The 25,499-nt window shown below is 36.8% G+C and overlaps 1 protein-coding gene across 1 annotated transcript in view; it reads left to right on the top strand.

The window, feature by feature from the left end:
• LOC150079264 (ATP-dependent translocase ABCB1-like) overlaps positions 1–25,499 on the top strand; it is a 350,147-nt gene that overhangs the window by 107,659 nt on the left and 216,989 nt on the right. The window contains exons 8-9 of the mRNA XM_090383010.1: positions 2,548–2,658; positions 14,263–14,388. Coding sequence (XP_090239136.1) covers positions 2,548–2,658; positions 14,263–14,388 — 237 coding nt within the window. The remainder of the gene's footprint in view (positions 1–2,547; positions 2,659–14,262; positions 14,389–25,499) is intronic.

Here is a 25,499-nt window from a genome sequence, read left to right as displayed (position 1 = left end):
TGGAAGTATCAACTTTTATCTCCAATTATAATGGAAGTATTAAAGGGATTGTCATTAAATGAAGTTTGCAGAAAATCTGTGTAAATCACAGACAGAGTTTCTTTTTGTTCTGGTGCCAGGCTGTGTGCAACTGACTTCATAAACAATTTCTCAAATTCTCAATAAACATTTGACAGTTTTTGCTTATGTTAAACTCATCTGTTGGCATCCAAACTGTTGCTCAGTCATAATAACTGCAATAACACTGACCCATATATGTGACAAAGACTAATAAAATAAAATTTAATTAGATAAGGGATAAATAAGATTGTATATTTAATATAAATATATAAAAATAGGATACACTGATAAAACTGTGGAGTTAAAGGCAATAAAAACACCAAAAAACTTTCAAAAGTGACTGCCTCCTTTGTCATCAGTGGAACTTTACAGCTACAGAATATCATTAAATAATATCAGCAGAATCACGGCTCTTGGTATGTGTTACTGGTGGAGCATGGGAATTATTCTCCACGTGTTTATGGAGACTTGGTTAGTTGGTTGGTTTGGTGTTTAATGGTGCATTGGCAACTCAGGCCATAATGCAGCAAGTCAAAATTAAAGCTGATACAAAAATATTTGATAGCCTGTAAACTGGCTACCACGTCAAGAAGGTAAACATGATATCTACGGTATAAAAGTAAATAAAAAATATAAACTTAAATCTTTGTGTATAAATTGATTGAGTGTAAAAAGTTAGTGTATGGAGGAGACAGGAAATGGTCTAGGAGCATGCCAGATGGAACTGTTCATCCTGTCCAAGGATCATAGTCTCAAAGAGGGGATGAATACGATCTACTCTGTCTCTAATAGTGCTATTATGTTCCAAAGAACAAATTCATAAGCTCTCAAGCCATTTCCAGTGAATATACCTATGCAAATGATCAACAATAATTGCATTGCCTAGAGAAAATGTTTTCACTTTTAACTCTGCAATATTCCTATTTTTAATTTTATCTATTTGTTATTTTTATCACATTTAACTTCATAGTTTTATCAGTGTATTCTATTTTTATATTAAATATAAAATCTTATCCTCTGTATAATTTAATTTTATTTTATTAAATCTTTGTCTTGCATATATGGGTTGGTGTATTTATTGCAGTTATTATGAATCATTATTTTCCCAACTTCCAAGGCCTATTTGAAGAATCCTATGGTAATCGTGTTACAAAAATTCCTAGATCCTGTCAATGTTTTCATTCAAACATATAAAAAGGGCATTTGAACCTAGAATCATCTTCAACACTCCCCTATCCATCTTGAAAAACATAGGAATGCAATAAGGAATCATCACCGTAAGCTTCTTGCAACAAGTTGTCTGTTTTTCACTTTTGCTCAGTTTTAGATGAAACTGAGTTTGAATTTGCTGATGAAAACAGCAAATTCAAAATGGGAAGCATTCAAAGAAATAATCTAAGAAGCTACTAGGTTTTTCATACCATAAAAATATTGTTCAAGATTTAGGCCCAAATGGATGCCAGATGAACTGATTAGACATGTGGCAGAGAAGAAAAATTGCATGGGATACATATAAATTAACAGGTGACACAGAAGCCCTGGTTAGATATACGCTGGTCTGTAACCAAGTCACAATGGAGGTTAGTCAGGCAAAGGCAACTTGCAAGAAATCTTTGGCAGAACTTGGAAATTTATTTATTTTTTGGCTGGTGCAGCATAAGCCTCAGGCTTCCTTGCAACATATAGCTAATAATAATAATAATAATAAAGGATGCTAAGAAAAACAGCAAAGAGTTCTTTATTTATGTAAACTCTAGAAGAAATGGAATGAATCAGATTGGTCCAATTGATATTGATGGTTCAACTGTTGATGATCCTGCTAACAAACTAAATGAATACTTTGCATCTAAATTCACACATGTTATTCCTCCCTGAATAACTGAGAGTTATTCAGGGAGGGGAATGCCAGAGGTGTATTAAACACCTCTGGCAGTAAGCTAGATAATCTTGTAATAACTGAGAGTAAAGTGGAGGAGAAATTGTTGAAGATAAACATAAGAAAGGCACCTGGGGTGGATGGGATCTATCCAGTTATATTAAAGAAGGCAGTAAAGGAAGTAAGACAAACCCTTAGCCATAATTATGAGAGCTTCCTTGGACTCAGGGGAGGTACCCATGGACTGGAAATGTGCAAATGTGACCCCAATCCACAAAGGAGGATCAAAGGGAGGCAAGGTAATTACAGTCCTGTTAGTTTAACTTCTATTCCAGGGAAATTAATTGAAGCACTGCTTAAAGAAGCATTGCAGGATCATCTAGACAAGACTTCAGTTATAGCTCGGACACAGCATGGGTTTTTTAATGGGAAGTTTTGTCTGACCAATTTGATTGGATACTATGATGTAGTCACAAAGGAACTGGATGCAAAGAATAATTTTGCTTTTTTGCATCATATACCTCTACTAATGCTAATGCTGATGTTTTAATACATGTGTAATTGCAATTGATTATGTGTTCTTATTAAATTTTTGCTTTCTTTTCTTCTAGAAACCAGCTATTGATTCCTATTCAGAAGAGGGAACTTGCTTAAGCAAATTTAAAGCCAGTATTGATTTTCATAATGTCAACTTTTCCTATCCTTCACGTAAAAGTATACAGGTAAAGAAATGGCTGTAGCATTATTTGATGTTATACATATTTATACAATGGTTATTTTAAAAGTAATACACAGGTGATTAATTTAAAATGAATTTATTTTATAAGATAATTCCCCTTCACGCTTTATGACTGCTTTCCAACATTTAGGTAAGTTTTGAATGCCATTTGCTGAAGTTAAGCTGTCTGATGCATGGACAAAGATTTCTGTTCTGAAGACAGATATTTTTGCTCATGCAACAGTTCCTTGAGCTTGTGGAATAGCTCATAATTACAAGGACTCATATTAGGACTATAAGCAGGAGCTAGTGCTTCCTATTTGTAATTGATGAAAAGAACCTTACATTGTCAGCTTCTAACATCTATGGCTGCTTCTGACAAATTTCAGGAGTAGCTTCTGACAAATAAATGTTGCATAGTAGTCACAAGTTACTGATCTTCCATGCCATATGATCAGCAGTGATGCCCTCATAATTGTAGTAGTAGTAGTAGTATCAGTGGCATTTGATGCAAGAAAGCAAGTGCATCAACCCATTCAAGTGGTCATCATGTAGAACATGATGACCACTTGTTTCACTTCTGATTGTTGTCAGCAGCATTCGGAAGGGTGTGACAAAGATTGATGCTCCCATTGAGCTGATTGTGACTTCATTTCAGGTTCAAAGTTGCGTATCTAATCAATGACAACAGTGTGTTTTAAAACTCTTCACCTTCTTGTCGATAATGTGTGAGTAACTGCATTCCAATTTCTTTCCAATTTGCTTGTTCATATGACAGCAAGTGTGGGATCCATCAACCTTTCATTTTTGTAACACCTCAGTTAAAATTCAGTGAACAGATTATTTCAGTATTCCGGATTTGTTGGCTGTTTCTTCACATGTCATACATCTGTCTTCCGCCAAAATGGTGTTAATAATGGCTACTGATGCGTACTTTATTAATAGTCTTGGTCTACCTGAGGATTGCTTGTCTTCAATACTGGTCTCACCTGGACAAAACCTTTAAGACCAATGTGAAATTATATTGCAGTCTAACTGTTGACTAACTAAATGCTCCCCACAACAGTTCATAAATTTGTGTCTGTGTTCATCCACAAAGTTTTAATTTTGGTAAAAGAGCTTTAATCCGAAACTGTAATCTTACCTGAAGCATTATCACCATTCATTTTTAAAAGTCTCTTCAAAAACATTCAGTGCAAGAACTCTGTTTCAAGCACACTAATTTGAAGTTAAACTTCAAAAATATTATCCTGATAAATGCCACTCACATAGGTGCAGCAGTGAGGAGCACATGCATAGTGTGCATTACTTTTGGGATAACCCTGATATAAGGGCAGTCACATGGTGAGGCACTGAGTCCACTAGTTCACAAAAAGCTTTCCACAGGTATTTCCATCCATGCTTGCTGCATCACTGTCCATAATTCTGTCACATTCCTGGCTGGAGGATCCAAAACTTGAACAGAACTTTCCACAGCATCCCAAAGATGCTCCACAGGGTTCATGTCCGGTGAATAGGGAGGCTATTCCATGATGGTAAAATCTGCGGAATGCTCTTCGAACCATTTTCTAGTTACCATGGCTCTGTGGGGAGAAGCATTGTCCTGCTGGAAGAGTATTTCCCTGTGGGTGCACAATGCCCATGAAGGGATGCAGATGGTCTGCAAGGATGGACACACGACCTGGATTCAGAGATGCGTCTAGATGTACCAGAGGTCCCAACGTGTGCCAGTTGAACATGCCCCAGACCATTACTAACCATCCACCTGACTGAACAGTTCCTTGTTGACATGACAGGTGCATAGCTTTGTGCACACATTGTATGATTGGAAATGGGACTCATTGGACCAAGATATAGTTGTACACGTTGGCACTAATGACATTAAGAGTAGGAGACCGGCGGAATTACTTGACAAGTACAGGTCACTGATGAAAAAAAGCCGTGAATTAGGGTTGAAATTGAAAGTGTCTGCAATTCTGCCCAGACACGATAGGAGGGAGTATATGATGAGAGCCCTGTCAATCAATTCGGCCCTGGAAAGATTGTGCAGGGCTCAAGGGGTAGAATTTTTTTCAGCCTGGTCTGTACTTGTTAACAGGAGAGACTGCTTCTACAGGGATGGGATACACTTAAATAGAAAGGGTGCAAGAATGTTTGCTGATGCTATCGAGGCAATGTTAGGTGGGTCGGAAAACTGCTAGATTGGGGGGATACAAGGACTAATAGATTAACAGTAGCCACTGGCAGAGGTGAAAGTGATTCTTGCACTGCTTCTATTGGAATGAGCTGCAGCCTGGAAAATAAGATGCAGGATATTTCAGAGACTGCTGGGAATCATTGGGGTACAAGTAAACACATGGGTTGTGTTAGGGTAGCTAAGAAAAAGAACAGGTGCATGTATACTTGTGTGTACACCAATGCTAGGAGTTTAGTAAATAAATTTGATGAATTTGAGGTATTGCTCAAAACATCAAAGGCAGATATTGTGGGGATTTCAGAGACGTGGTGTCACACAGATATAAGAAATGCAGAACTGGAATTTGGGGAGTACAATGTCTACAGAAAGGATAGACAGGATAGGAAGGGAGGAGGGGTTATGCTATTAGTTAAAAAACACATAAAATCCAAGGAAGTGAAGCCAGTCGACATCGCTGGACAGTGCAGTGTCGAGTCAGTTTGGTGTGACATAAGCATTGGGAGATCAAAATTGAGAGTAGGAGTGTGCTATAGGCCTAATGACTCTGATGAGTATAATAAGAAACTGTTCGGAGAAATAGAGTGGGCCAGTAAATCAGAGAGTCTTATAATGGGGGATTTTAATTTCCCAGATATTGACTGGAATTTGGGGGCTGGTCACTCACACAGTAGCAAGGCTTTTGTGGATTTATTGGATGATTGTTTTCTACATCAGCATGTTCGGGAGGCAACTAGAGGGAGTAATACTCTTGATTTGATTATCAGTAGTGATTCTTCATGCATTAAGAATCTGCAGATAAATGAACCACTTGGTGGCAGTGATCACAGTGTGCTGAAGTGGGAGTTACTCAAAGAGGCAACTACCATTAGGGGTAAAGGGAAGGGGTATTGCTTTCGTAAAGGCGACTACAATGGACTGAGACAGTATTTAAATTCTATACAGTGGGATCAACTGATGATATTGCCAACAGCAAATTCAAAATGGGAAGCATTCAAAGAACTTATCGTGGAAGCTACTAGGCTTTACATACCAACTAAGAAATACTGTTCAAGGTTTAGGCCTAAATGGTTGTCAGATGAACTAATGAGGCATATGGCAGAGAAGAAAAATGCATGGGATACATACAAATTAACACGTGACACGGACGCCTATGATAGATACAAGTTGATCTGTAACCAAGTTACAAAGGAGGTTAGGCAGGCGAAGGCAGATTACGAGAGATCCTTGGCAAGGGATGCGAAGAAAAACAGCAAAGAGTTCTTTACTTATGTAAACTCTAGAAGGAAGGGGATGAATCAGATTGGTCCACTTGAGATCGATGGGTCAACTGTTGATGACCCTGCTCGGGTAGCTAACAAACTAAATGAATATTTTGCATCGACATTCACACATGAGGAGTTATTCAGCGAGGGGAATGCCAGAGGTGTATTCAACTCTAGCAGTAAGCTAGAGAATCTTGTAATAACTGAGAGCAAAGTGGAGGAGAAATTGTTGAAGATAAACACAAGAAAGGCACCTGGGGTGGATGGGATCTATCCAGTTATATTAAAGGAGGCAGCAAAGGAGGTAAGCAAACCCTTAGCCATAATTATGAGAGCTTCCTTGGACTCAGGGGAGGTACCCATTGACTGGAGATGTGCAAATGTGACCCCAATTCACAAAGGGGGATCAAAGGCTGACACAAGTAATTATAGACCTGTGAGTTTAACTTCTGTTCCCGGAAAATTAATGGAGGCACTGGTGAAAGAAGCACTGCAGGATCATCTAGACAAGACTTCAGTTATAGCTAGGACACAGCATGGTTTTGTTAAGGGGAAGTCTTGCCTGACCAACTTGATTGGATACTATGATGCAGTCACAAAAGAACTGGATGCAGGGAATAACTTTGATATTATATACTTGGATCTTAGAAAGGCTTTTGATACTGTTGCACATGGAAGACTGCTGCACAAATTGGAGCAGTGTGGCATTGGAGGCAAGTTGCTGCTATGGATAAAGGGGTGGTTGAGGGGGAGAAGACAGAGAGTGGTAATCAATGGACACTGCTCATCGTGGACTAATGTTATTAGTGGAGTCCCTCAGGGTTCAGTATTGGGGCCTTTATTGTTTTCTGTATTTATAAATGATATTGATGATGGTATATCAGGCTTAATGTCCAAGTTTGCAGACGATACGAAGGTTGGCAGGGTTGTCAAGGACACTACTGACACTATGCTGCTGCAACAGGATTTGGAAAGGTTGAGCAGATGGGCTTCGAGGTGGCAAATGAAGTTTAACATTGACAAATGTAAAGTACTACATATGGGAAACAGCAACCCCAGAGCAACGTATCAACTCTGTGGTACTACACTGACAGTGGTAGAGAATGAAAGGGACCTGGGGGTGGTGGTGCAGGCAGATATGAAGTTCTCTGAGCAGTGCAGACGAGCTGCAAGAGTAGCTCATGGTGTATTGTCAATGATATATAGGAATTTTTCTAGCAGGGATAAGGAGGTGATTATTCCCTTGTATAAGGCAATGGTCAGGCCACACCTAGAGTACTGTATACAGGCCTGGAGGCCTCATTTCAGGAAGGATGTAGAGCTGCTGGAACGAGTACAGAGAAGGGCAACTAGATTGGTGAATGGGACAAAGGGGTTCTCTTACGAAGAAAGGCTTAAGTTTTGCAAATTACAGTGTCTGGAAACTAGGCACCAGCGGGGTGATCTGATAGAGGTGTACAAAGCCTTGAATGGTTTGAGCATGCTCAATGCTGATGGGATTCTTCCTCTAGCTCAGAAAAATCACCTGAGAGGGCATAAATTCAAATTGAGGAAAGACAGATGTAGGATAGATGTGCGGAAATTTGCCTTTAGCCAGCGGGTGGTTGGTGGGTGGAACAGACTTCCATCCCTTGTCGTGGAAGTTGATAGCCTAAATAAGTTTAAGGCTCAGCTGGACAGGTATTTCGAACGAACAGAGGGGTGAAGTGGAAGTGGTTATTTTTATTTATTTATGTTACTTTTTTTTTTTTTTTTTTTGGCTGATGCTGCATAAGCTTGCTTTCTTGCATCAAATGCCTCTACTAATGCTAATGCTAATGCTAAAGAGACCCATCTCCAATCATACAAGGTCCAGTGCCGATGTTCTTTTGCCCAGTTGAGCCATACAGTCCTGTGTTGTGGTGTTAGCAATGGGACTCTGGTGGGTTGGTGGCTCCCATAACCTATTGTGGCTAATGATCGCCTGATGGTCTTGGCGGAGATGTTTCTGACACATCCCTCATTGAAGTCAGGCAGTGATTTGTGCCACCATTGCTCTCCAGTTTGCTGAAACAATGCAAGAGATGTTGACGGCCATGTTCATCCACCACCTTTCTCCACCCATAGCGCTGTCCATGATGAGATGTTATTCTGGAAATTGTGCATTCCCGATACACTCTTGATGTTGTTGAATGGGTATAGTGCAATTTCTGTACCACCTCCATGACCCATGTGTCGGGCACCCACTTTCATCCCTTTGAAAGTTGGTTAATTCACAATGTTTATCTATACTAACATCGAATTACCATCTACATAAATGCAGCAATACATTTACGTAGACAGTAATTCATATCGAACGTATTCGTATCTTGCTGTTTGTTTGGTTTTTTAAGGAGCATTAGCAACTAAGGCCATATTGCTCCGGGTCATGCGGTGGTCATTCCCAGACCTTTCCGCATCCTCCGTATTTGGTGGTGACGGGCTCGAACCCCAGTTTAATCAAGAAGCATGTGCTACGCACTGCTGCTCCTTCCCACCTGGCTACGGAGGCACCGTCGTATCTTGCAGGCGAACTCAAGCTGTGGGTTCGCCTGCAAGACAGCATTGTGTTGACCAAGAACCAGATATCCCATGAATTCTCTCATTACAGTTTTGTAGAACAAGAGCAACAATTAGCATTTATCTAAAATAATAAAAAAAGATTATGATGTAACGTTAATCAGTTAATACAGATTTGTAATATTTTTAGTGTTACATTATGTTTTTTTTTCCCCCAAACATGAAAAGGAATTAAAACCTATAGTACTGTGAAAGGTTGAGAAGCCAAGAGAAACTTTTACATTGCAATTAATTACTTAAATTACTGCAAACTATAATTTTAAATATTCTAGTTATACTTCAGCATGAATACATATTTCAGAATGCTTACAACTAATCATTTTGACAAGAATGTTATCATTGAAGCTAGCTAGGCATTTGTCTTGAAAAAAAAAAGGCAAAAATCACAGGGGAGTCATAAAATATACAGCTGACTGGGCTGGCCGGGTGGGTAAAGTGCCCGCCTGGCAACCCAAAGGTCGCGGGTTCGAATCTCGCCTCGGGCTTGGATTAGAATACTGCAAAAACCTTGGGAAGTGCATTATGGCCACAGAAGCCGATGCGCCAACAACTAACTAAAACAAATATATATATATATATATATATATATATATACACAAATATTTTTAAAATAAAAATAAAAAATAAGTGTACTTTTTTGAATTATCTAAATTACAACATTATATAAAATTTAAAACAAAAGTGTGGAAATTATAGAATTCCTACACCTTAAAACTACATTATTCCTATCCTTAATATTTGCTACTGTGTTCATTCATTTTTTTGTATGCTAGTGCTTGCTAGCAGACACAAGGTTTACAAAAAATTTATAGTAGAAAAAATTATTAGATTTCACTTAGTCCAGCTTAGAGAGCACTAGCATTTCACAGGGAACATAGTTTGAAATCTATTGGACTAAAATATTAATTAAACGGAAATTGAAACCAGCAATGCTTGTACTCTGCAATGAAAAAATGCACAATATTGTAAAGTTTTGACTTGAAATCATTTGTCTGAAAGGCGCCTCCATAGCCAGGTGGGCAGGAGCAGCAGTGCATAGCACACGCTTCTTGATTAGACCGGGGTTCAAGCCAATGACCACCAAATACGGAGGATGTGGAAAGGTCAGGGAATGACTACCGCATATCCCCGGAGCAATATGGCCTTAGTTGCTAATGCTCCTAAAAACCAAATAACAAACAAACATTTGTCTAAAACAATTTGAAAAAATTCAAATTGTTTTAGACTGGCTTGATTCAAAATAATAAAATTAGGAAAATCATGGAAATATGGAGAATATATTTGATTTTGCTAGCATGGTAAATATTACCTATTATTTCCCAAAATTGGTGCAGAAGTAACAGCTATGACACATGCCTAACTCTAATTATGATTAATTGTATTTAGCAGCTATTTGGACCAAAACCATGGTCAAGTGCAGTACTGTGTATTATTATCAAGTGTATTATTGCACTCTCGTGATGGCCACTTGGCTACATAAGGCAGCTGGTTGTTCCAAAGAACATAAGTACAAGGAATAAATGAGGAAGAAAAGATGATGTTAATTTGGTGAACTTGGAGTAGAACCATAAATGTAATGCTGACTAGCTAACCACTACTTAACAACTGGGTTTTTTTTCAAGAAAACATTCCAAAAACTGTCATCTGTTTTTAGTTTGTTTTCCAGTTTTTAGTTTTAGTTTGTTTTAGTTGTAGTTTGTTTGTTTGATTGGTTAGCTTATGTGATTATCATGTTTGTACCTGTCTCAACCTAATAACATTTCTACTTATAGTCCAATCAAAATCAAATTTATCACACATATATGGCCCTCCATGGAATGCTTATGGAGGGGTTAATTTTATTTGCTATTTTGAAACAAGATGCTCACCATTTGATTTAAGAATCACCTGTTTATAACCCATTTGTTTACAGTCCAATTGAAAAAAAATTACAATAGTTGATTTGTAATATAAAATTGTCTATTTTGCACTAAAATCATCATCATCTTCATTTTCTGAACTTATATTATCTGATAAATTAGAAATATCTGCTTACCCAAAACTTGATTCACTAAGAGATTTCAATTTTTTAATTCCTGTAATCTACTAGTTTTCATTACCAAAATGAATGAATATAAAAGAAACTACCATACTTACCCTCTTAAGAAAAGCTATATCAATTTATTTTTTGTTATATTTGGCAGTGATAAAATGATAAAAGCAAACAACCCAATGCTTGACAAAGAAATCGTGTATGCACTCATGCAAAAGTAATGCAAAGTGTTGATGAAAGCAGGGTCATCATAATTTGGCTACTGTAGTCAAATTATGATTATAGAAAATAACATAATTTTTATGTACAGACAAATCAGTTTTTGAGTGGAGTGAATGCCCATACCATACATGGGCAATCAGGCAAATGTTAATACATGTGTTCAGAGGCTGATTGTTAAAAAAAAGTATCGAATTACACATACTAATTCAGACAAAAGAACAGCGCCTGTGGAAGTATCCATAGAAAAAGCATGCAGTAAAAACAGAATGTCTGTGGGATATGTTGCAGATTCAATTTACCTGTGGGGGGCAATCATTAATTAACTTTAGTACTCTTATTTTTTTTTAATCAAGTCAAGGGGTTTTAGATTAGGTGGCAACACTAATTCAAGATGGATGTATTGAAATTTGTACAGAATTAGCAACTGCTTAGAGGGGAAAAAAATAATACTGAGAATGAAAGAGTAAGCTTGGTTGTTTAGTCAGAAGAAATTATATTATATGCCAAGAAAAGTTTGAAAATCAGTAAGATATACTTTCTAAGCTATTCATCCATGAAACATAATAAATATAATAAATTCATCCATTAAACAAAATAAAATTATAATAAATTTTATTAAGTATGAATATATGTATATTATTCAGACTTATTATTTAGATGTTATCAGTGTTTTGGTGTGATATCGTAACACATAACTTATTAGTAGTAGTAATGCAGTGGAATAGTAGGGTTTTAATTGTGATAAATAAGTATCTTGAAGCTGCTAATCTCTTGTTAGGCATATTTTTTTTTTTTGTTTTTAGCTAAGAAATTTTACTTTTAATAAGGGTATAAGAAGTATAACTAATTTAAAATCCTGTGGTCGTAATATAGTGTAACACCTATCTTGAACTTGATAACATAGTGCGTATCACTGCATTTAGGAATCAATCTATTATCTTAGTGTAATATTGTCCATTAATCAATTAAATTGATTAATTTCATTAATTTTTATTGTTAATCAATTAAATTGTAAATAAACGGAAATAATGCTCCAGACTAGTAGCTTAACTAGAGCCACAAGAAGAGGTGAAAGTGATTCTTGCACTGCTTGTATTGGAATGTGTACTGACCTGGAAAAAAGGTGTCACTTATTTCAGGTCACCCTGCTGTGATCTATCACGGAACAAGTACATGGGCTGTGTTAGGTAGGTACTATGAGTAAGAACATGTGTATGTACACTTGCATGTACATTAATACTAGGCGCCTCCGTAGCCAGGTGGACAGGAGCAGCAGTGCGTAGCACATGCTTCTTGATCAGACCGGGGTTCGAGCCCATGACCACCAAATACGGAGGATGCGGAAAGGTCAGGAAATGACCAACGCATATCCCCAGAGCAATATGGCCTTAGTTGCTAATGCTCCTAAAAACCAAAATAACAATAACAACACTAATACTAGAAGCACTGTAAATATATGTGGCAAATTTAAAGTACTGTTAAGTCATCAAATGCAGACATTGTAGGGATAGTGGACATATGGCATTACTCAGACATAAGGGATGCAGAATTTGAATATGGGAAGTACAATGTATAGAAGAAGGATAGACAGGACAGAAGGGGTTATGCCAGAAGTGTATTGCTAAAAAAATAGTACCGGAATGCTCGTCGATTAACTACAAATAGTTACCTACTCTTTTTTCATTTGCAAAAATAAATAAGTCAAAAATTAGAATATTTGTTCAGTATTCATTTATAACTATTAAATAAAAATTTCAAAAGTAAAAAACAAAGACAAAAAATTTAAAAAATCATAAAAGGAAAAAAAACGAAAACAAAAACTCCAAAATAATATAAAAAATACTGTTCAGAAGAATCATAGAAATTCCCATGCAGGATCGATTATGTATTCTTGTGTGACTGCCCTTTTTATTTGATGGTCAACAGCAGAACGATGAGACTGCAACCAAGTTCGGACATAAAAATTTGGATTCAATAATTCAAATGGTGGACCATGTAGTTTAATAAACAACAAATTTGCCACATGTTCGACAAGAATACGGGATCTTTTCTCAGTTAATATTAAATTTATACTGCTAAAGCCACACTTGCATTCAGAAGAACTACAAGCTATAATTTTGGAATTAGTTTTTAAATGTTCCAAATCTGTGGGCATGCTACAACCACCATTAGCTAAATAATCCCTGTAGGTATTTAAACATTTTGTGAAAGATAAATTAAAATGTTTACAGAGAGAGATTCTATTTCATTTTCTACAAATCCAAGATCAATTTCAAATGGCCATTCGCTTGGTTCAAGAATTCGCAACTCTTTTATAATGTCTGAAGTTGAAATTCCTTCAGTAAATTCAGTAGAATCTGTACTAATGCTCAGCCTATGCTTCATATTATTAATAATACTGTTTAGAAATTGATTTCTATGAATTAATGTTACTTTGTTATTGTCCATTAATGTTACAGAAAATAATTGCATTTTTTCAATAGCATCTGAGGCTTCTAACAACTTTTTTTCCTTTTTGGGGATCTTTTAAAAATTCCAAGTAATGAATTGTATGGCGAATTAATTTGTCTGCTTATACTATTGTCGTATCTCTTTTTTGCAATGACTCTGAAAGAATCGATAGCTCAAACAGTACATCGTACATCAGGGCTAAATTTAGAGCAAACTGTTTGGATGAAATTCATTTATATAATCTGTTGAACGTGAATTGTTCAGTTTTGTTTCGGTTGTTATCTATACTGGCATTTTCAAAATGATGGCATAAAGATGCAAAATTTTGCCAAACTGCTGATACGGTCCTAAAGGAGCTGGCCCACCCACCTTACATTAAATACCCATCCAGTCCTTTTAATTTCTTCACCGATGTTTTGGTAGCACATGCTTCTATTTCTCTCTAGTTTTTTGGAGATTGACTGTACAAAGTGTACAGCTTGTCCATAAATATAACATAACAACATAAATATAACATTAACATAACAATGTACATACTTACACACCTACATACATACACTTGCCTAACGTGGTTTTATGCCTTTTCAAATGCTACAATGGCATGTAGGGGAAACTGCAATTGAAACAGATACACTTTGACACCTTGACCTTGTGACATTACAAACATACTTCCTTAGTGTGATTGCAACAATACAAACATTTGACCCCAACATTTGCATTTCCATTACATTTCATTTTTAGGTGCCACTATTCATGTTTTCACATAAAAAAAATCACTATGAATTATGCATATAAAGTTGAAAATTATGTTTATCCAGTTTATGACTTTTTTTTTTTTTTTTTTAGATTTTAAAGAATTTGAACCTCAGTATCAAAGAAGGGCAAACTGTTGCACTCTGTGGACCAAGCGGAAGTGGAAAATCAACTATCATTAGCCTACTGATGCGTTTCTATGATGCTCAGAGTGGGAATGTATGAAATTTATTTATGTTTATAATTTGACATAATTTACAGTTTTATTATGAAATATTATCATTAAATTTCCACAGTGTAATTCCATAATACAAATTACTTCATGATATTTCGTGTGTCTAATTAAATGTTACTGTTTATATAATATAGAAAAGTGCACTACACAAACTGAAACATTTATGTACAATCAGATTTATATTATATTTTAATATTGCCCATATTATTATCATTAATTTCATCTCAGGTAATGAAGGAATTTTATATGTACAGGTAGTCTCCCTATATATTAATATATGTATACGAGGGGTGACCATTTAATTCACTGACTGGTGCAAGATTTTATGTTCACCCTGCAAACTTTCTGTAATTGTTGCTAGAGGTGCTCTCCCCGATCATTACCAGATGCTGTGTAGGCATACCAGTACTTGTCGAGCTAATGTTGCATGAAGAGAGTTTTTCTTAGTCGTGTATCACTGATAATTGTTTTGAAGCAAGTATCGTGTCGGACATACAGATTGAACAGCGATATGTGATTCGTTATTGTGCTTAAATGTATCAGAAACAGTTAAAGGGATGAATGAAGCATATAGTAATGAGTGTCATGGTAGAACAGCCATATTTAAATGGCACAAGCAATTCAGTGAAGGCCGTGAGTCTGTTGCAGATGACCTAAAGACCCAGTCAGCCTTCCTCCTCAACAATTCCTCTTGCAAAAGCCCAGGAAATCTTGGATGAGGACAGGTGAATTACACTTCATGAATTAGCTGTTAGAATGTCCATTTCATATGGTAGTGCTCAAATTGTGAAAGATCACCTGAAAATGTTGGATTGTACACAATTTGACTTCAGAACAAAAACAGCAAAGAGTAGACCTGTGCAAAGAAATGATTGATCGTTTTGAAACACAGGGGCAAAAGTTCTTAAATCAAATAGTGCCATGTGATGAAACTTGGATTTTTTGCTGTGATCCACAGACAAAATAACAGTCGAGTGAGTGGAAGCATTCTGATTCACCAAGATCTAAGAAATTTCAAGCTTCTCGTTTGGCTAACAAACAAATGGTTCTTGTGTTTTTTGATATAAAAGGCATTCTTGTGCATGCCGTGTGGAACAACTGCAAATAAGGAAGCATATTCTGAGGTTCTCAGAGTCAAACTTCCCCATTCCATTTGTGAGAAACATCAAGAACTTTCTCGTGTGAAGTGATTTCTACATCAAAAAATGATGCCAGGCCCCACACAGCTAATATTGTGCAGCCAGTGATCACTGCCATAGGTGCCAAGGTTCTGCCACCTCCCACTTATTCATCGGACTTAGCTAGCTCCGTGTGATTTTTTTCCTTTTTTCACATCTGAAAGCTAAGCATTTTGCATCTGACAACAATTCTCGCAGTCATAACGGAAGAACTTTGCAGTCTTTCAAAAAATGGCTTGCAAGAAGCATTTAATGTGTAGGTATGATGGTGGCAAAAATGTGTAAAGTTCAAGGGAGAGTATTTCGAGAAAGAGAAATCCACAGAATATTCAAATGACATTTAAGATAAGATCTGGCACCAGTCCATGAATTAAATGATCACTCCTCATATATAAAATTCATTACTTAATGAAATATTCAGATTTTTCCATGAAATGAATTACCTCATGGTATTTGTTGTTGTTGTTCGGTTTAACGACACAAGGGCTATGCCGACCGGGCTAGCCGAGTGGGTATAGTACCTGCCCGGCAACCCAAAGGTCACGGGTTCGATTCCCGCCTCGGGCTTGGGTCAGAGTACTGCAAAAACCTTGGGAGGTGCAATATGGCCACAGAAGCCGATGCACCAACAACTACCAAATCAAAAAAAAAAAAAAAAAAAACAACGGCTACTAAGGCCAAATTGTGTCTCTTCATCGTTAATTGACAAAAAGTATATTGTTAGAGAAATTACATTATATGCTTCCGTACAAACCAATATGTTTTAGATATAATAAAAGTTCTTCAATATTTGCTTCATTTCCTAAGATGCGAGATAAATCGGGTGATATATTCAATTTAGAGAGAGACTGAAAATTGTTTGACCGGATGGTTGAATGTAAGGGACAATCTACCAGGAAATGACGGACTGTAAGTTGCGTCTGACAGGATGGGCATTGTGGTGGGCTTTCACCCAATAATAGAAAGAGATGAGTATGGTGAGTGTGTCCAATTCTGAGTCTTGCCAGTACCACTTCCTCTCATCTGTTTCTTCAGAAGCCAGACAGCCACAGCTTTGGATCTTCTTTTATCTGGTAAAGTTTATTGTTAAGGTCACTTTTCCAGGTCTGTGACTATTTATTGTAGCAGGCTTTGTGTATGACAGACTTAAAATCAGAGAAAGGAACCTGAGGATGTTGTGAGAGAGCGGGTTGAGGATGTTTAGTGGCAAAGTCAGCACTTTCATTTCCCGGAATGCCTGAATGGCCAGGGATCCAGCAAAAACTGATTGACTGATTGGACACACTGCAAGCAAATAGCTGGGAATGAATCTGTTTCAATGTAGGGTGAGAAATGGAGGAATTCTGCCTTATGGCAGAGACAGCACTAAGAGAATCTGTTTAAATTATGGCAGATGAGATGGAAAGCTCAATTATCTTACTAAGCGCTAACTTAATGGCATATAATTCAGCTGTGAAGACACTGCAAGCAAGCAGTAGTGTGGCTGAAATTGTACATAAAGGAAAAACTGCCGCAGCACCTACCATACTCTCAGTTTTTGAACCATCCGTATAAATTTTACAGGCATGGTTGTTCATAGCATGAGCTGAATGTAACTGTCTGATATTTCAGGAAGGTATACTTTTCCCCCACTGGAGGAAGTATGTATCTTGAGAGACAGACACATATGTCCAAGGAGCAACAGGTGTAGTTGTGTCTTGGAAGATTTCATTTAAATTGACATTCCAAGTCTGAACAAGCTCTTTGATCCTGAGAGAGGTGGGTCTATTTTCATTTGGCTTGCTCTCATAGAAGACATCCCAACGAGTATTATAGAGATATTCCCAACTTGGGTGCGATGGTAGACTCTGGATCTTAGCAGCGTAGTGAAGCAGTAGTGTTTTTCTACGCAGGTGTAATGGAGGATCATGCGCTTCAATATACAGACTTTGGATCGGAGAAGTCCTGAAAGCTCCCAACGCAGTCCTCAGAGCACTGTGATGGATCATATTTAGCCGTTTTAAAGTAGTGCTCCTGGTAGAGTCATACACTGGACAACCATAATCTAGCTGTGAATGGATTAAACTTCTATAAAGGTGCAGCAAAGTACACCGATCAGCTCCCCATGACATAGATGATACTGAACAAAGTATATTCAAATGCTTTAAACAAGAAGTTCTCAAATAAGTGATGTGAGCTTGGAAATTTAGTTTGCGGTCTAATAGTAGTCCAAGAAATTTAATGGTATTAACGAGCGGGATTGGAGTATTGTTTATTTGTAATTCAGGTTCAGGATGGAGAGCTCGCTTCTTGCAAAAGTGAGTGACAGTGCATTTCTTTTCTGACAGTCTGTAACCATTCCGTGAAGTCCAGGATTCTATTTTGGTTATGGCAAGTTGTAGCTGCCGTTCAATGGTATTCATACTTTGAGATTGACAGGAAATGGTAAGATCATCTGCATACATGTAAGTTTGAACAGTTTTGGGGATATCTCGTGTCATGCTGCTAACTCGGATTGAAAACAGTGTTGGACTGAGTATTGATCCCTGCGGGACTCCCTCTTCCAGAATGTGAGATGTAGAGAGGACATTTTTGTATCGGACTTGAAAAGAGCGCAATTGCAGGAAATTCTGAATTATTTCTGGCAAATGACCCCTAAGCCCCAGATGGTAAAGGTCCATAATAATACCATGCCACCATGTAGTGTCAAATGCCTTTTCAAGATCTAAATTGACCATGACTAGATGTTGTTTCATGACAAAGGCATTTCGGAGATGAAACTCGGCTTTAATGAGCACATCTAGGGTTGATCTATTTTTTCGAAAGCCATACTGGTGATCTGGAAGGAGATTCTCTGACTCCAGGATGTAAGTGAGCCTAGTATGAACCATTCTTTCGAAAATTTTTCCCATGCAGCTTGTAAGAGATATTGGCCTGTAGTTTTCAACACAGGAAGGATTTTTTCCTGGTTTTGGTAAGGCGATAATGAACGAATGGCGCCATGAACATGGATAGGCATTTTCAGAGTAGATCCGATTGTAAAAAATTAATAGGGTTCTCAAGTCTTCTCCAAGTAAATGCTTTAACATAATGTAATGAACTCCATCTGGACCTGCAGCACTATTGGAAAATCTGTTTAATGATTCTTGAAGTTCTATTAATGTGAACGGTTGGTTGTACGGGAATGAACGGTGCGTGGAGAAGTTAATTTTATACCGTTCTGCACCTGCTTTGATTTTCTGGAAGGTGGAGGCATAGGTGGCAGAAGCTGATATTTTTGCAAATGATTCTGCTAATGCATTTGCAACTTCTTCGGGAGTAGAAATGTCTTTCCCTTTCCAATGAAGTATCGGAGAGGGCAGCCGAGCAAATTTGCCATTTAGTGCCTGTATTCTTTTCCAGATGACTTGTGTGTCCGTGTCTTTGGTAATGGTGGAGGCAAAAGCAATCCATGAATCCCGTTTTGCTTTCTGCCTAACTTGTCTAGCTTTTGCTTTTAGTCTTTTAAAAGCAATTAGGTTACTAGTGGTGGGATACTTGCAGAAATGATTCCAGGCACGGTTTTTTTCCTGTTTGGCAATTAAACAATCTGTATTCCACCAATGATTTCTGTGTTTTCGATATGGTGTGGATTTTGGAATGGAGGCCTTAGCTGCAGTCAGAATCTGATTGGTTATGTAAGTGTTGACATCATCAATATGTTGCCTTTGAACATAAAATCTGTCTAAGCGTATCTGGGCAGAATAGCCACCCCAGTTTGCCTTTTTAAACTGCCAAGTGGATCGTTGGTCAGGATTTGAAGTTACCCCTGTTTGTAGCAAGCAAATAATTGGAAAGTGATCACTGTTGAAGGGATCGGTTAATACCGACCATGTCATGATTGGAAATATGGATGGCGAACAAATTGACAAGTCTATTGCGGAAGCAGATCCAGTTGCTAAGTGGATGTAGGTAGGAGATCCAGAATTTAATAAATTAAGATCATTATTATGCATGAATTCCTCCATCAATTTGCCTCTTATATCCATTGTGCCCGATCCCCACAACGGATGGTGTCCATTCAAGTCACCAAAAGACAAATTGGAGTTGGGAGTTGTGCAATGAGGTTGTTAAGTTCTGAAAGCAGAAGTGGGGCAGATGGCGGAATATAAATGGAAACAATGGTAAATGACGTACCAACTGCAAGGCGAGCTGCCACAGCTTCTAGGGTAGTTCTCAATTGGATCGGCTTGGATGGTATGTTAGCGTTAACAAGAATAGCAACTCCTCCACGTGCAGGTGATACCGAGTTCCTATCTCGTCTGTAAATGGTATAACTTGAAAATTTTGGCAAAACTTGGGGTGACAAGAATGTTTCCTGTAAGCATACACCTATGGGATTAAATTGAGCTATTAAATCTCTTAAGTCATCAGAATGAGTGCTTAGTCCTCTGCAATTCCATTGTATGACCTTGTTCATTATTTAGGTTTACCTGAGGGTGATTCATCTGACTGTTTTCTGTACGTGGGACATTTTTTTCGGTCCTTTTTTGAGAATGTGGGGCGTTTAGTATCCATGGTGTCATCTTCATGGAGTTCTAGAATAGGTTCCTCATTGTCTAGCAGCTCATCTACATCCATGCTTTTGGAGGGAGATTCCGTTTTTTTAGAGACTGATTCAGATTTTAATTGTTCTTTTCCAACTGGGACTAATGGGGGTATGAGTAGGAATGCTGATTGGAGTATTTGTGGCTTCGCTAGTTCTTTTTGGAGGATTATCTTTCTTTGAGGTTGAAAGCATAGATTTCAGCCAGTTTGCTAGAGAGGTGTTAGGTGGAACTGATACATCTGTTTGAGCTGCAGTAGAAACGAAGTTCCGAGTGCGAGCTGCATAGGAATGACTACTAGGCAGGGTTGACATAACTTGTCTACGTGCCTCAGGAAAGGTGACTTTATTTTCTATTTTGTACTTTTGAATTTTCTTTCCTGTAATCCATAGCTCACATGTTTTGGAAAAAGCTGGGTGGCTTTCTTTGCAGTTGGGACAAACAGGAGTTTTGACAGAGCAATCCGCTTGAGTGTGATCTTTAGAGCCACAGATGGGACATATGGCCTCACCTCTACATGCCTGCTGCGAATGCCCATATTTCTGGCATTTGAAGCAGCGAACGGGATTCGGGATAAATGGTCTTATACGACAATTCAAATAACCAGCTTTAATTGAGGATGGTAAGTCTGGCGTACTGAATGTTAAAATGATCGATCTCGTTGGAGTGAGATTTCCATCTTTTTTAGTCATAATCCGTTTCACATTTGTAACTTTTTGACTACTTAGTTCTTGAAGTAGCTCTTCTTCGGAGACTGTAATTAGGTCCCACTCACTGATTACACCCTTTGATAAATTTAAGGTTCTGTGTGGAGTAATTGATACTGTGAGCCCACAAAATGATGTTGTGTTTAAGAGCTGCTCAGAATGTTTAGCGGTGGCAGTTTCAATGAGGAGATCTCCGGATTGTAATCTTTTCACCATTTTTGGTGATCCAGTAATTGATTCCAAATATTTTTGAATCAAGAATGGTGACAATTTGCCTACAGGTTGGGAGGATAAGGAATGAATCACCAAGAAATTTGGTAATTCATCATGGCATTCAGGTTCCCTTCTAAGCCTTTTGGGCTGGTTGGTGTCACGGTTGTTGTCAGGAATTTCTGACCTTGAGCTTGATGGCTCTAAAGGTGGATAATTAGTTGTATCCATGTTAGCTCCTTTTGGCCCTGGGGGTATATTTTTACCACCCAGATTACCGGCCCCACCACGGGGAGGCAGGAGCAGTGCCACTTGTGGCCAAGCGTATAGGTTAGTACAATTAGTAAGACGGATTTAATTAAACAAAAAGGTTCTTTCCTTCTTCTGGGCTCTCTTCTTAGTGCTTTTAAGAAAAAGGGCTACTTAAAGAAAAAGTTTAATAATCAAGGGAGAAAACAAAATAGAACCTAGTCGCTTACAGAAAAACGCTTTTCAATCGCACGAGAATCGCTTGGCCATGGAAACGCTTGGCACCCGGGGCCTCATGGTATTTAGTCTGTGTAATTTAATGTTAATATTTCTATAGTTACTGATTGGTGTCATCTCTATATCATTGTTGTTTTTTTTGTTTCATTTTAATAATATGTAACTATCCTTCAGCTGATGAAGGTTTGTTATGTGGGCAAAATTTAAGTAATGAAATTTGTCTGCATATGGCCCAATGGAAGATTCAAAAAATTCTAAAATAGAAGAGTTCTGTTAATATCTTAGAAAGAGCATTGGAAATTAATGACACAGAAAGAATAGTATTGGGTTGAGATTTTAAATAGTAGGGTAGGAAATAGTGATTACATCTGCATAAATAATTTAGGAAAATTTGGAGAGAAAGATATGTCATCTGACAAAAATGGTAAAAGGCTACTAGAATTTTGTACAAATATGCACTCTTACCTATAAAGCTAGCAGCAAATTTATATGAAGAAATCATAATAGAAATAAGGAAAACATAATTAACTGTCTCATTATAGAAAGGAACTTAATCAATTAGTTGTAGGTGCAAGGGTGTAGTACATATAGTGGATTGCAGATTGAAAATAGCCATCATTTTGTATTAAGCAAATTAAAAATGTTAAAAAAATGTTTCTGGTGAGTAAATCTAATAAGAAGTTAAAAAAAGTATTGGATCAAATAAAAATCAAAAGGTTCTCAGATTTCCCAACTCTCATTAAATATAGAAACCTTCATAAAAGTTAAATGGAATCTTGAACTAATATGAATTTAGATAAAGATTTGTAAAATTTTAAGAGTTATAGTGATAGCTGCGAAAAGAGGAATGTGAGAAATAGGTCTGTAAAGATGAATAATTTTTGACATAAAAGGCCAATGGTTTTAGCAGATAATTTTATGAAATTTAGAACTCCATTGTAGACCCAAGAAGTTAAAAAAGACAGTTAGAGAAAAGAAAAAATATCATAAGGAACTTTTAGTGAATAAATCAAATGAATCTAATGAAATACTAAGAAAATTGCAAGGGATTTTTAAGTTATGTGTAAAGGAGATAAAGAACTTCCTGATATAGAAAAATATCAGGAAGGTGCAAAAATGGTTTGTTGTTTAGTTAAAACTCTCGGAACAAGGGGGAAAAACTGCAACCAAGATAATCAAAAATGATATGAATGAAGTTAAGCATAAGAGCAGGATATGTTGAAAGTATTGAGCAAATATTTTGATTTTCTGACTGAAGAGGCTTAAAGATCCTCACTGAAGGAGAGGAAAAGATTGAAATTGAGAATTTGGCATAAAACCTCTATTATTGAGTTAGAAAATATAAAAAAATACCAATGGAAAGCTAGAAAGTAAATGAAATTAGCCCTGAAATTTTGGAAGAGGTTGGAGGGAAAAGTGTCACTGATTACATCACATTATCTAGAGGTTTTTCTTAAGGAATTCCAGAAGATGTAGAACACAATTATGAGAAGGGAAAAAAATGTTTTCACTTTGCTTTTATTTCTTTTTTTGTATATTGGCCAATATATAAAAATAGAAAGAATGCTGAATGTGGAAATTCAGCATTCTTTCCATAAAATCCATGCAAGTATCTTAGAGAAGACAGGTGAAAGTAATGTTTAATGCAACTTTGTGAAAGAACTGTCAAGTTTCAGTTAAAGGGGGGATGTTAGGAAGAAATATCCATACTAAGTCAAATTATAGAAAAGTTATGGGAACATAACAAGAACCTGTATTTAAGTGTTTTTTTTTTTTTTTTTTTGCAAGGATTGAAACTGGAAAATAATTTAAAATTAAACTTGGAGTGAGGCAGGGCTGAATCTTAACACCACTTCTTTTTATAATTTTCATGGACCATTTAATGAATGTAAGTTACTGATAAAGTTTGTGAGATGTAAAAATCATTATTATACGTGGATGATACTGTGCTGTTAAATAGAAGTTTGAAAGAGCTTCAAGAATCTCTGAATAATTTAGATAAATTTAATAAATATTTGAGAATTTGGCATGAAAATTATTTAACAAAAGAAAATTTCTGAATGTTAGGAGGTAAGAAGTATTTAGTGTTGTCTAAATAACCAACAATTGGAATAAGTTAGTAATTTTGTGTATCCAAGAACAGTCTTTAATAATGATGCCAGATTCGACATGAAAATAAACAATAGAATAGAATAAGTAAAGTAGGAATTATAGGAAGCCAGATAAACAGATCTGTTTGGTGCAGAAGAGAAATTGGCCAAAAGACAAAATTAGCTGTTTATAATGAAATTTTTAAGCCTACTTGAACCTATGGTGTTGAACCTATGGTGTCTTACCCAGGTCTCAACAAGACCTGGGTAAGACACTGGGAAATATAGGGATTGATCATAAATTAGAATCTTCAGAAATTAGAGTTTTTAAGAAAAATTACCAGAACTTAACAGTTGGTGGCAACAGCAATGCCATATTACAAATGACAAATAAGAAAAAATCTTGGGGATGACAAATATTCAATCAAAAGTAAGTGCAAAGCATTATTAAGGTGGTATAGACATGTAAAAAAGATGAAAGAATGGTAATTAGCTAATAAGATTAATTTGAATTCAAATTACCACAATGATGATGATAGCAAGAGACTTAAATGATGATGTTATCATAAAATTATCAATTGTATTTTAAGTGTTGTACCTTTTTGAGTAAAGTGACAGTAGTTCAAAATGGAATAGGACTGAGAAGTGTCACTTTACCTGATTCTTGTCCAACCATTTTCACTCAGAGGAAAAGCGGCATATTTCTTTTTAACAACGAATATCACAGTTACATTTGTGACAATTTTCAAGTTAAAAACTTGTTTGTTTTTTTTCGTTTTTTTTTGTTGCATTATTATTACACTGAGCATTTTTGACATGTCACTTTTCTCACCAGCAGTGAATGTGAGGGGCAGTGGAAAATCCAACCTCTCTTATAATGGTTATAGTATGGGTAGTTTTGAATATTTCTTTTTGTGCATGTTTGAAAATATATAAATGCCATGTCTTCAGCATGTTTGTCCATCTATATGTAACAGTTCATCTCCCTGTGAATTTTATATTTATCTCTTTTATAAAGTTTTGTTCAGCCATTCCAAATTTTGTTTAAATCGTACAAAATTGTTGCTGATTGAAGGAATCAGTGGAATGAAAGATGTACAAAAAGAAAAATTCTCAGTTCAGGCATGGCATGTCATAAAATGGCTGCTTTTTTGAAGATTTTGTTTTTAGTATTCGTTTGCCGGTGTCCGGCAAACGAATACTAATGAATACTAAAAAAGGAATACTAATGAATGCCAGTGATCCCCAAGGTTCAGTTTTCTCCCACTCTTTTCCTCTTGTATATTAATGGCCTTCTTCCATTGACTGGAAATCCTATCCATAGTTTTGCTGATGATAGCACATTGCATTCCACTTTCCATTTTGAGAAACCTCGTCCTGCTCAATCAGCTTCAACTTCTTGAAAATCTGCTACGAATTCCTTAAATGCGGATCTTCAGGTAATTCTCCAGTGGGGCAAAGACAACTTAGTTGATTTCAACCCTTCTAAAATTCAGTCTTGTCTTATATCTCACAAAAAGGATTCTTCTGCTCCTGTGCTTATCTTTAGTGACACTCCGATTTCTAGGCAAAATGATATATCTCTTTTGGGGATTACCCTGACTTCTAATCTCTCTTGGCACAAGCACATTACAAATATTGCTTCTTCTGCATCTAAAAAACTTGGTTTTCTCTTTCGCTCTTGGCGTTACTTTTCTTCCAAACAGCTGCTCACTCTGTATAAATCGCAAATCCGCCCTGCCATGGAATATTGTTCCCACATCTGGGGTGGTGCCTCCAAAACCTCTCTCAGGCTTCTTGATTCCATTCAGAAGAGGGCAGTTAGATTAATTAATGACTCATCTCTAACAGAGTCTCTG

Source organism: Mastigoproctus giganteus, chromosome 10, assembly GCF_048544385.1.
Source record: "Mastigoproctus giganteus isolate SK-2022 chromosome 10, ASM4854438v1, whole genome shotgun sequence".
Classification (NCBI taxonomy): Eukaryota; Metazoa; Arthropoda; class Arachnida; order Uropygi; family Thelyphonidae; genus Mastigoproctus; species Mastigoproctus giganteus.
Note: the sequence above shows the minus strand (reverse complement) of the source record. Positions and strands in the feature narration are given on the sequence as shown.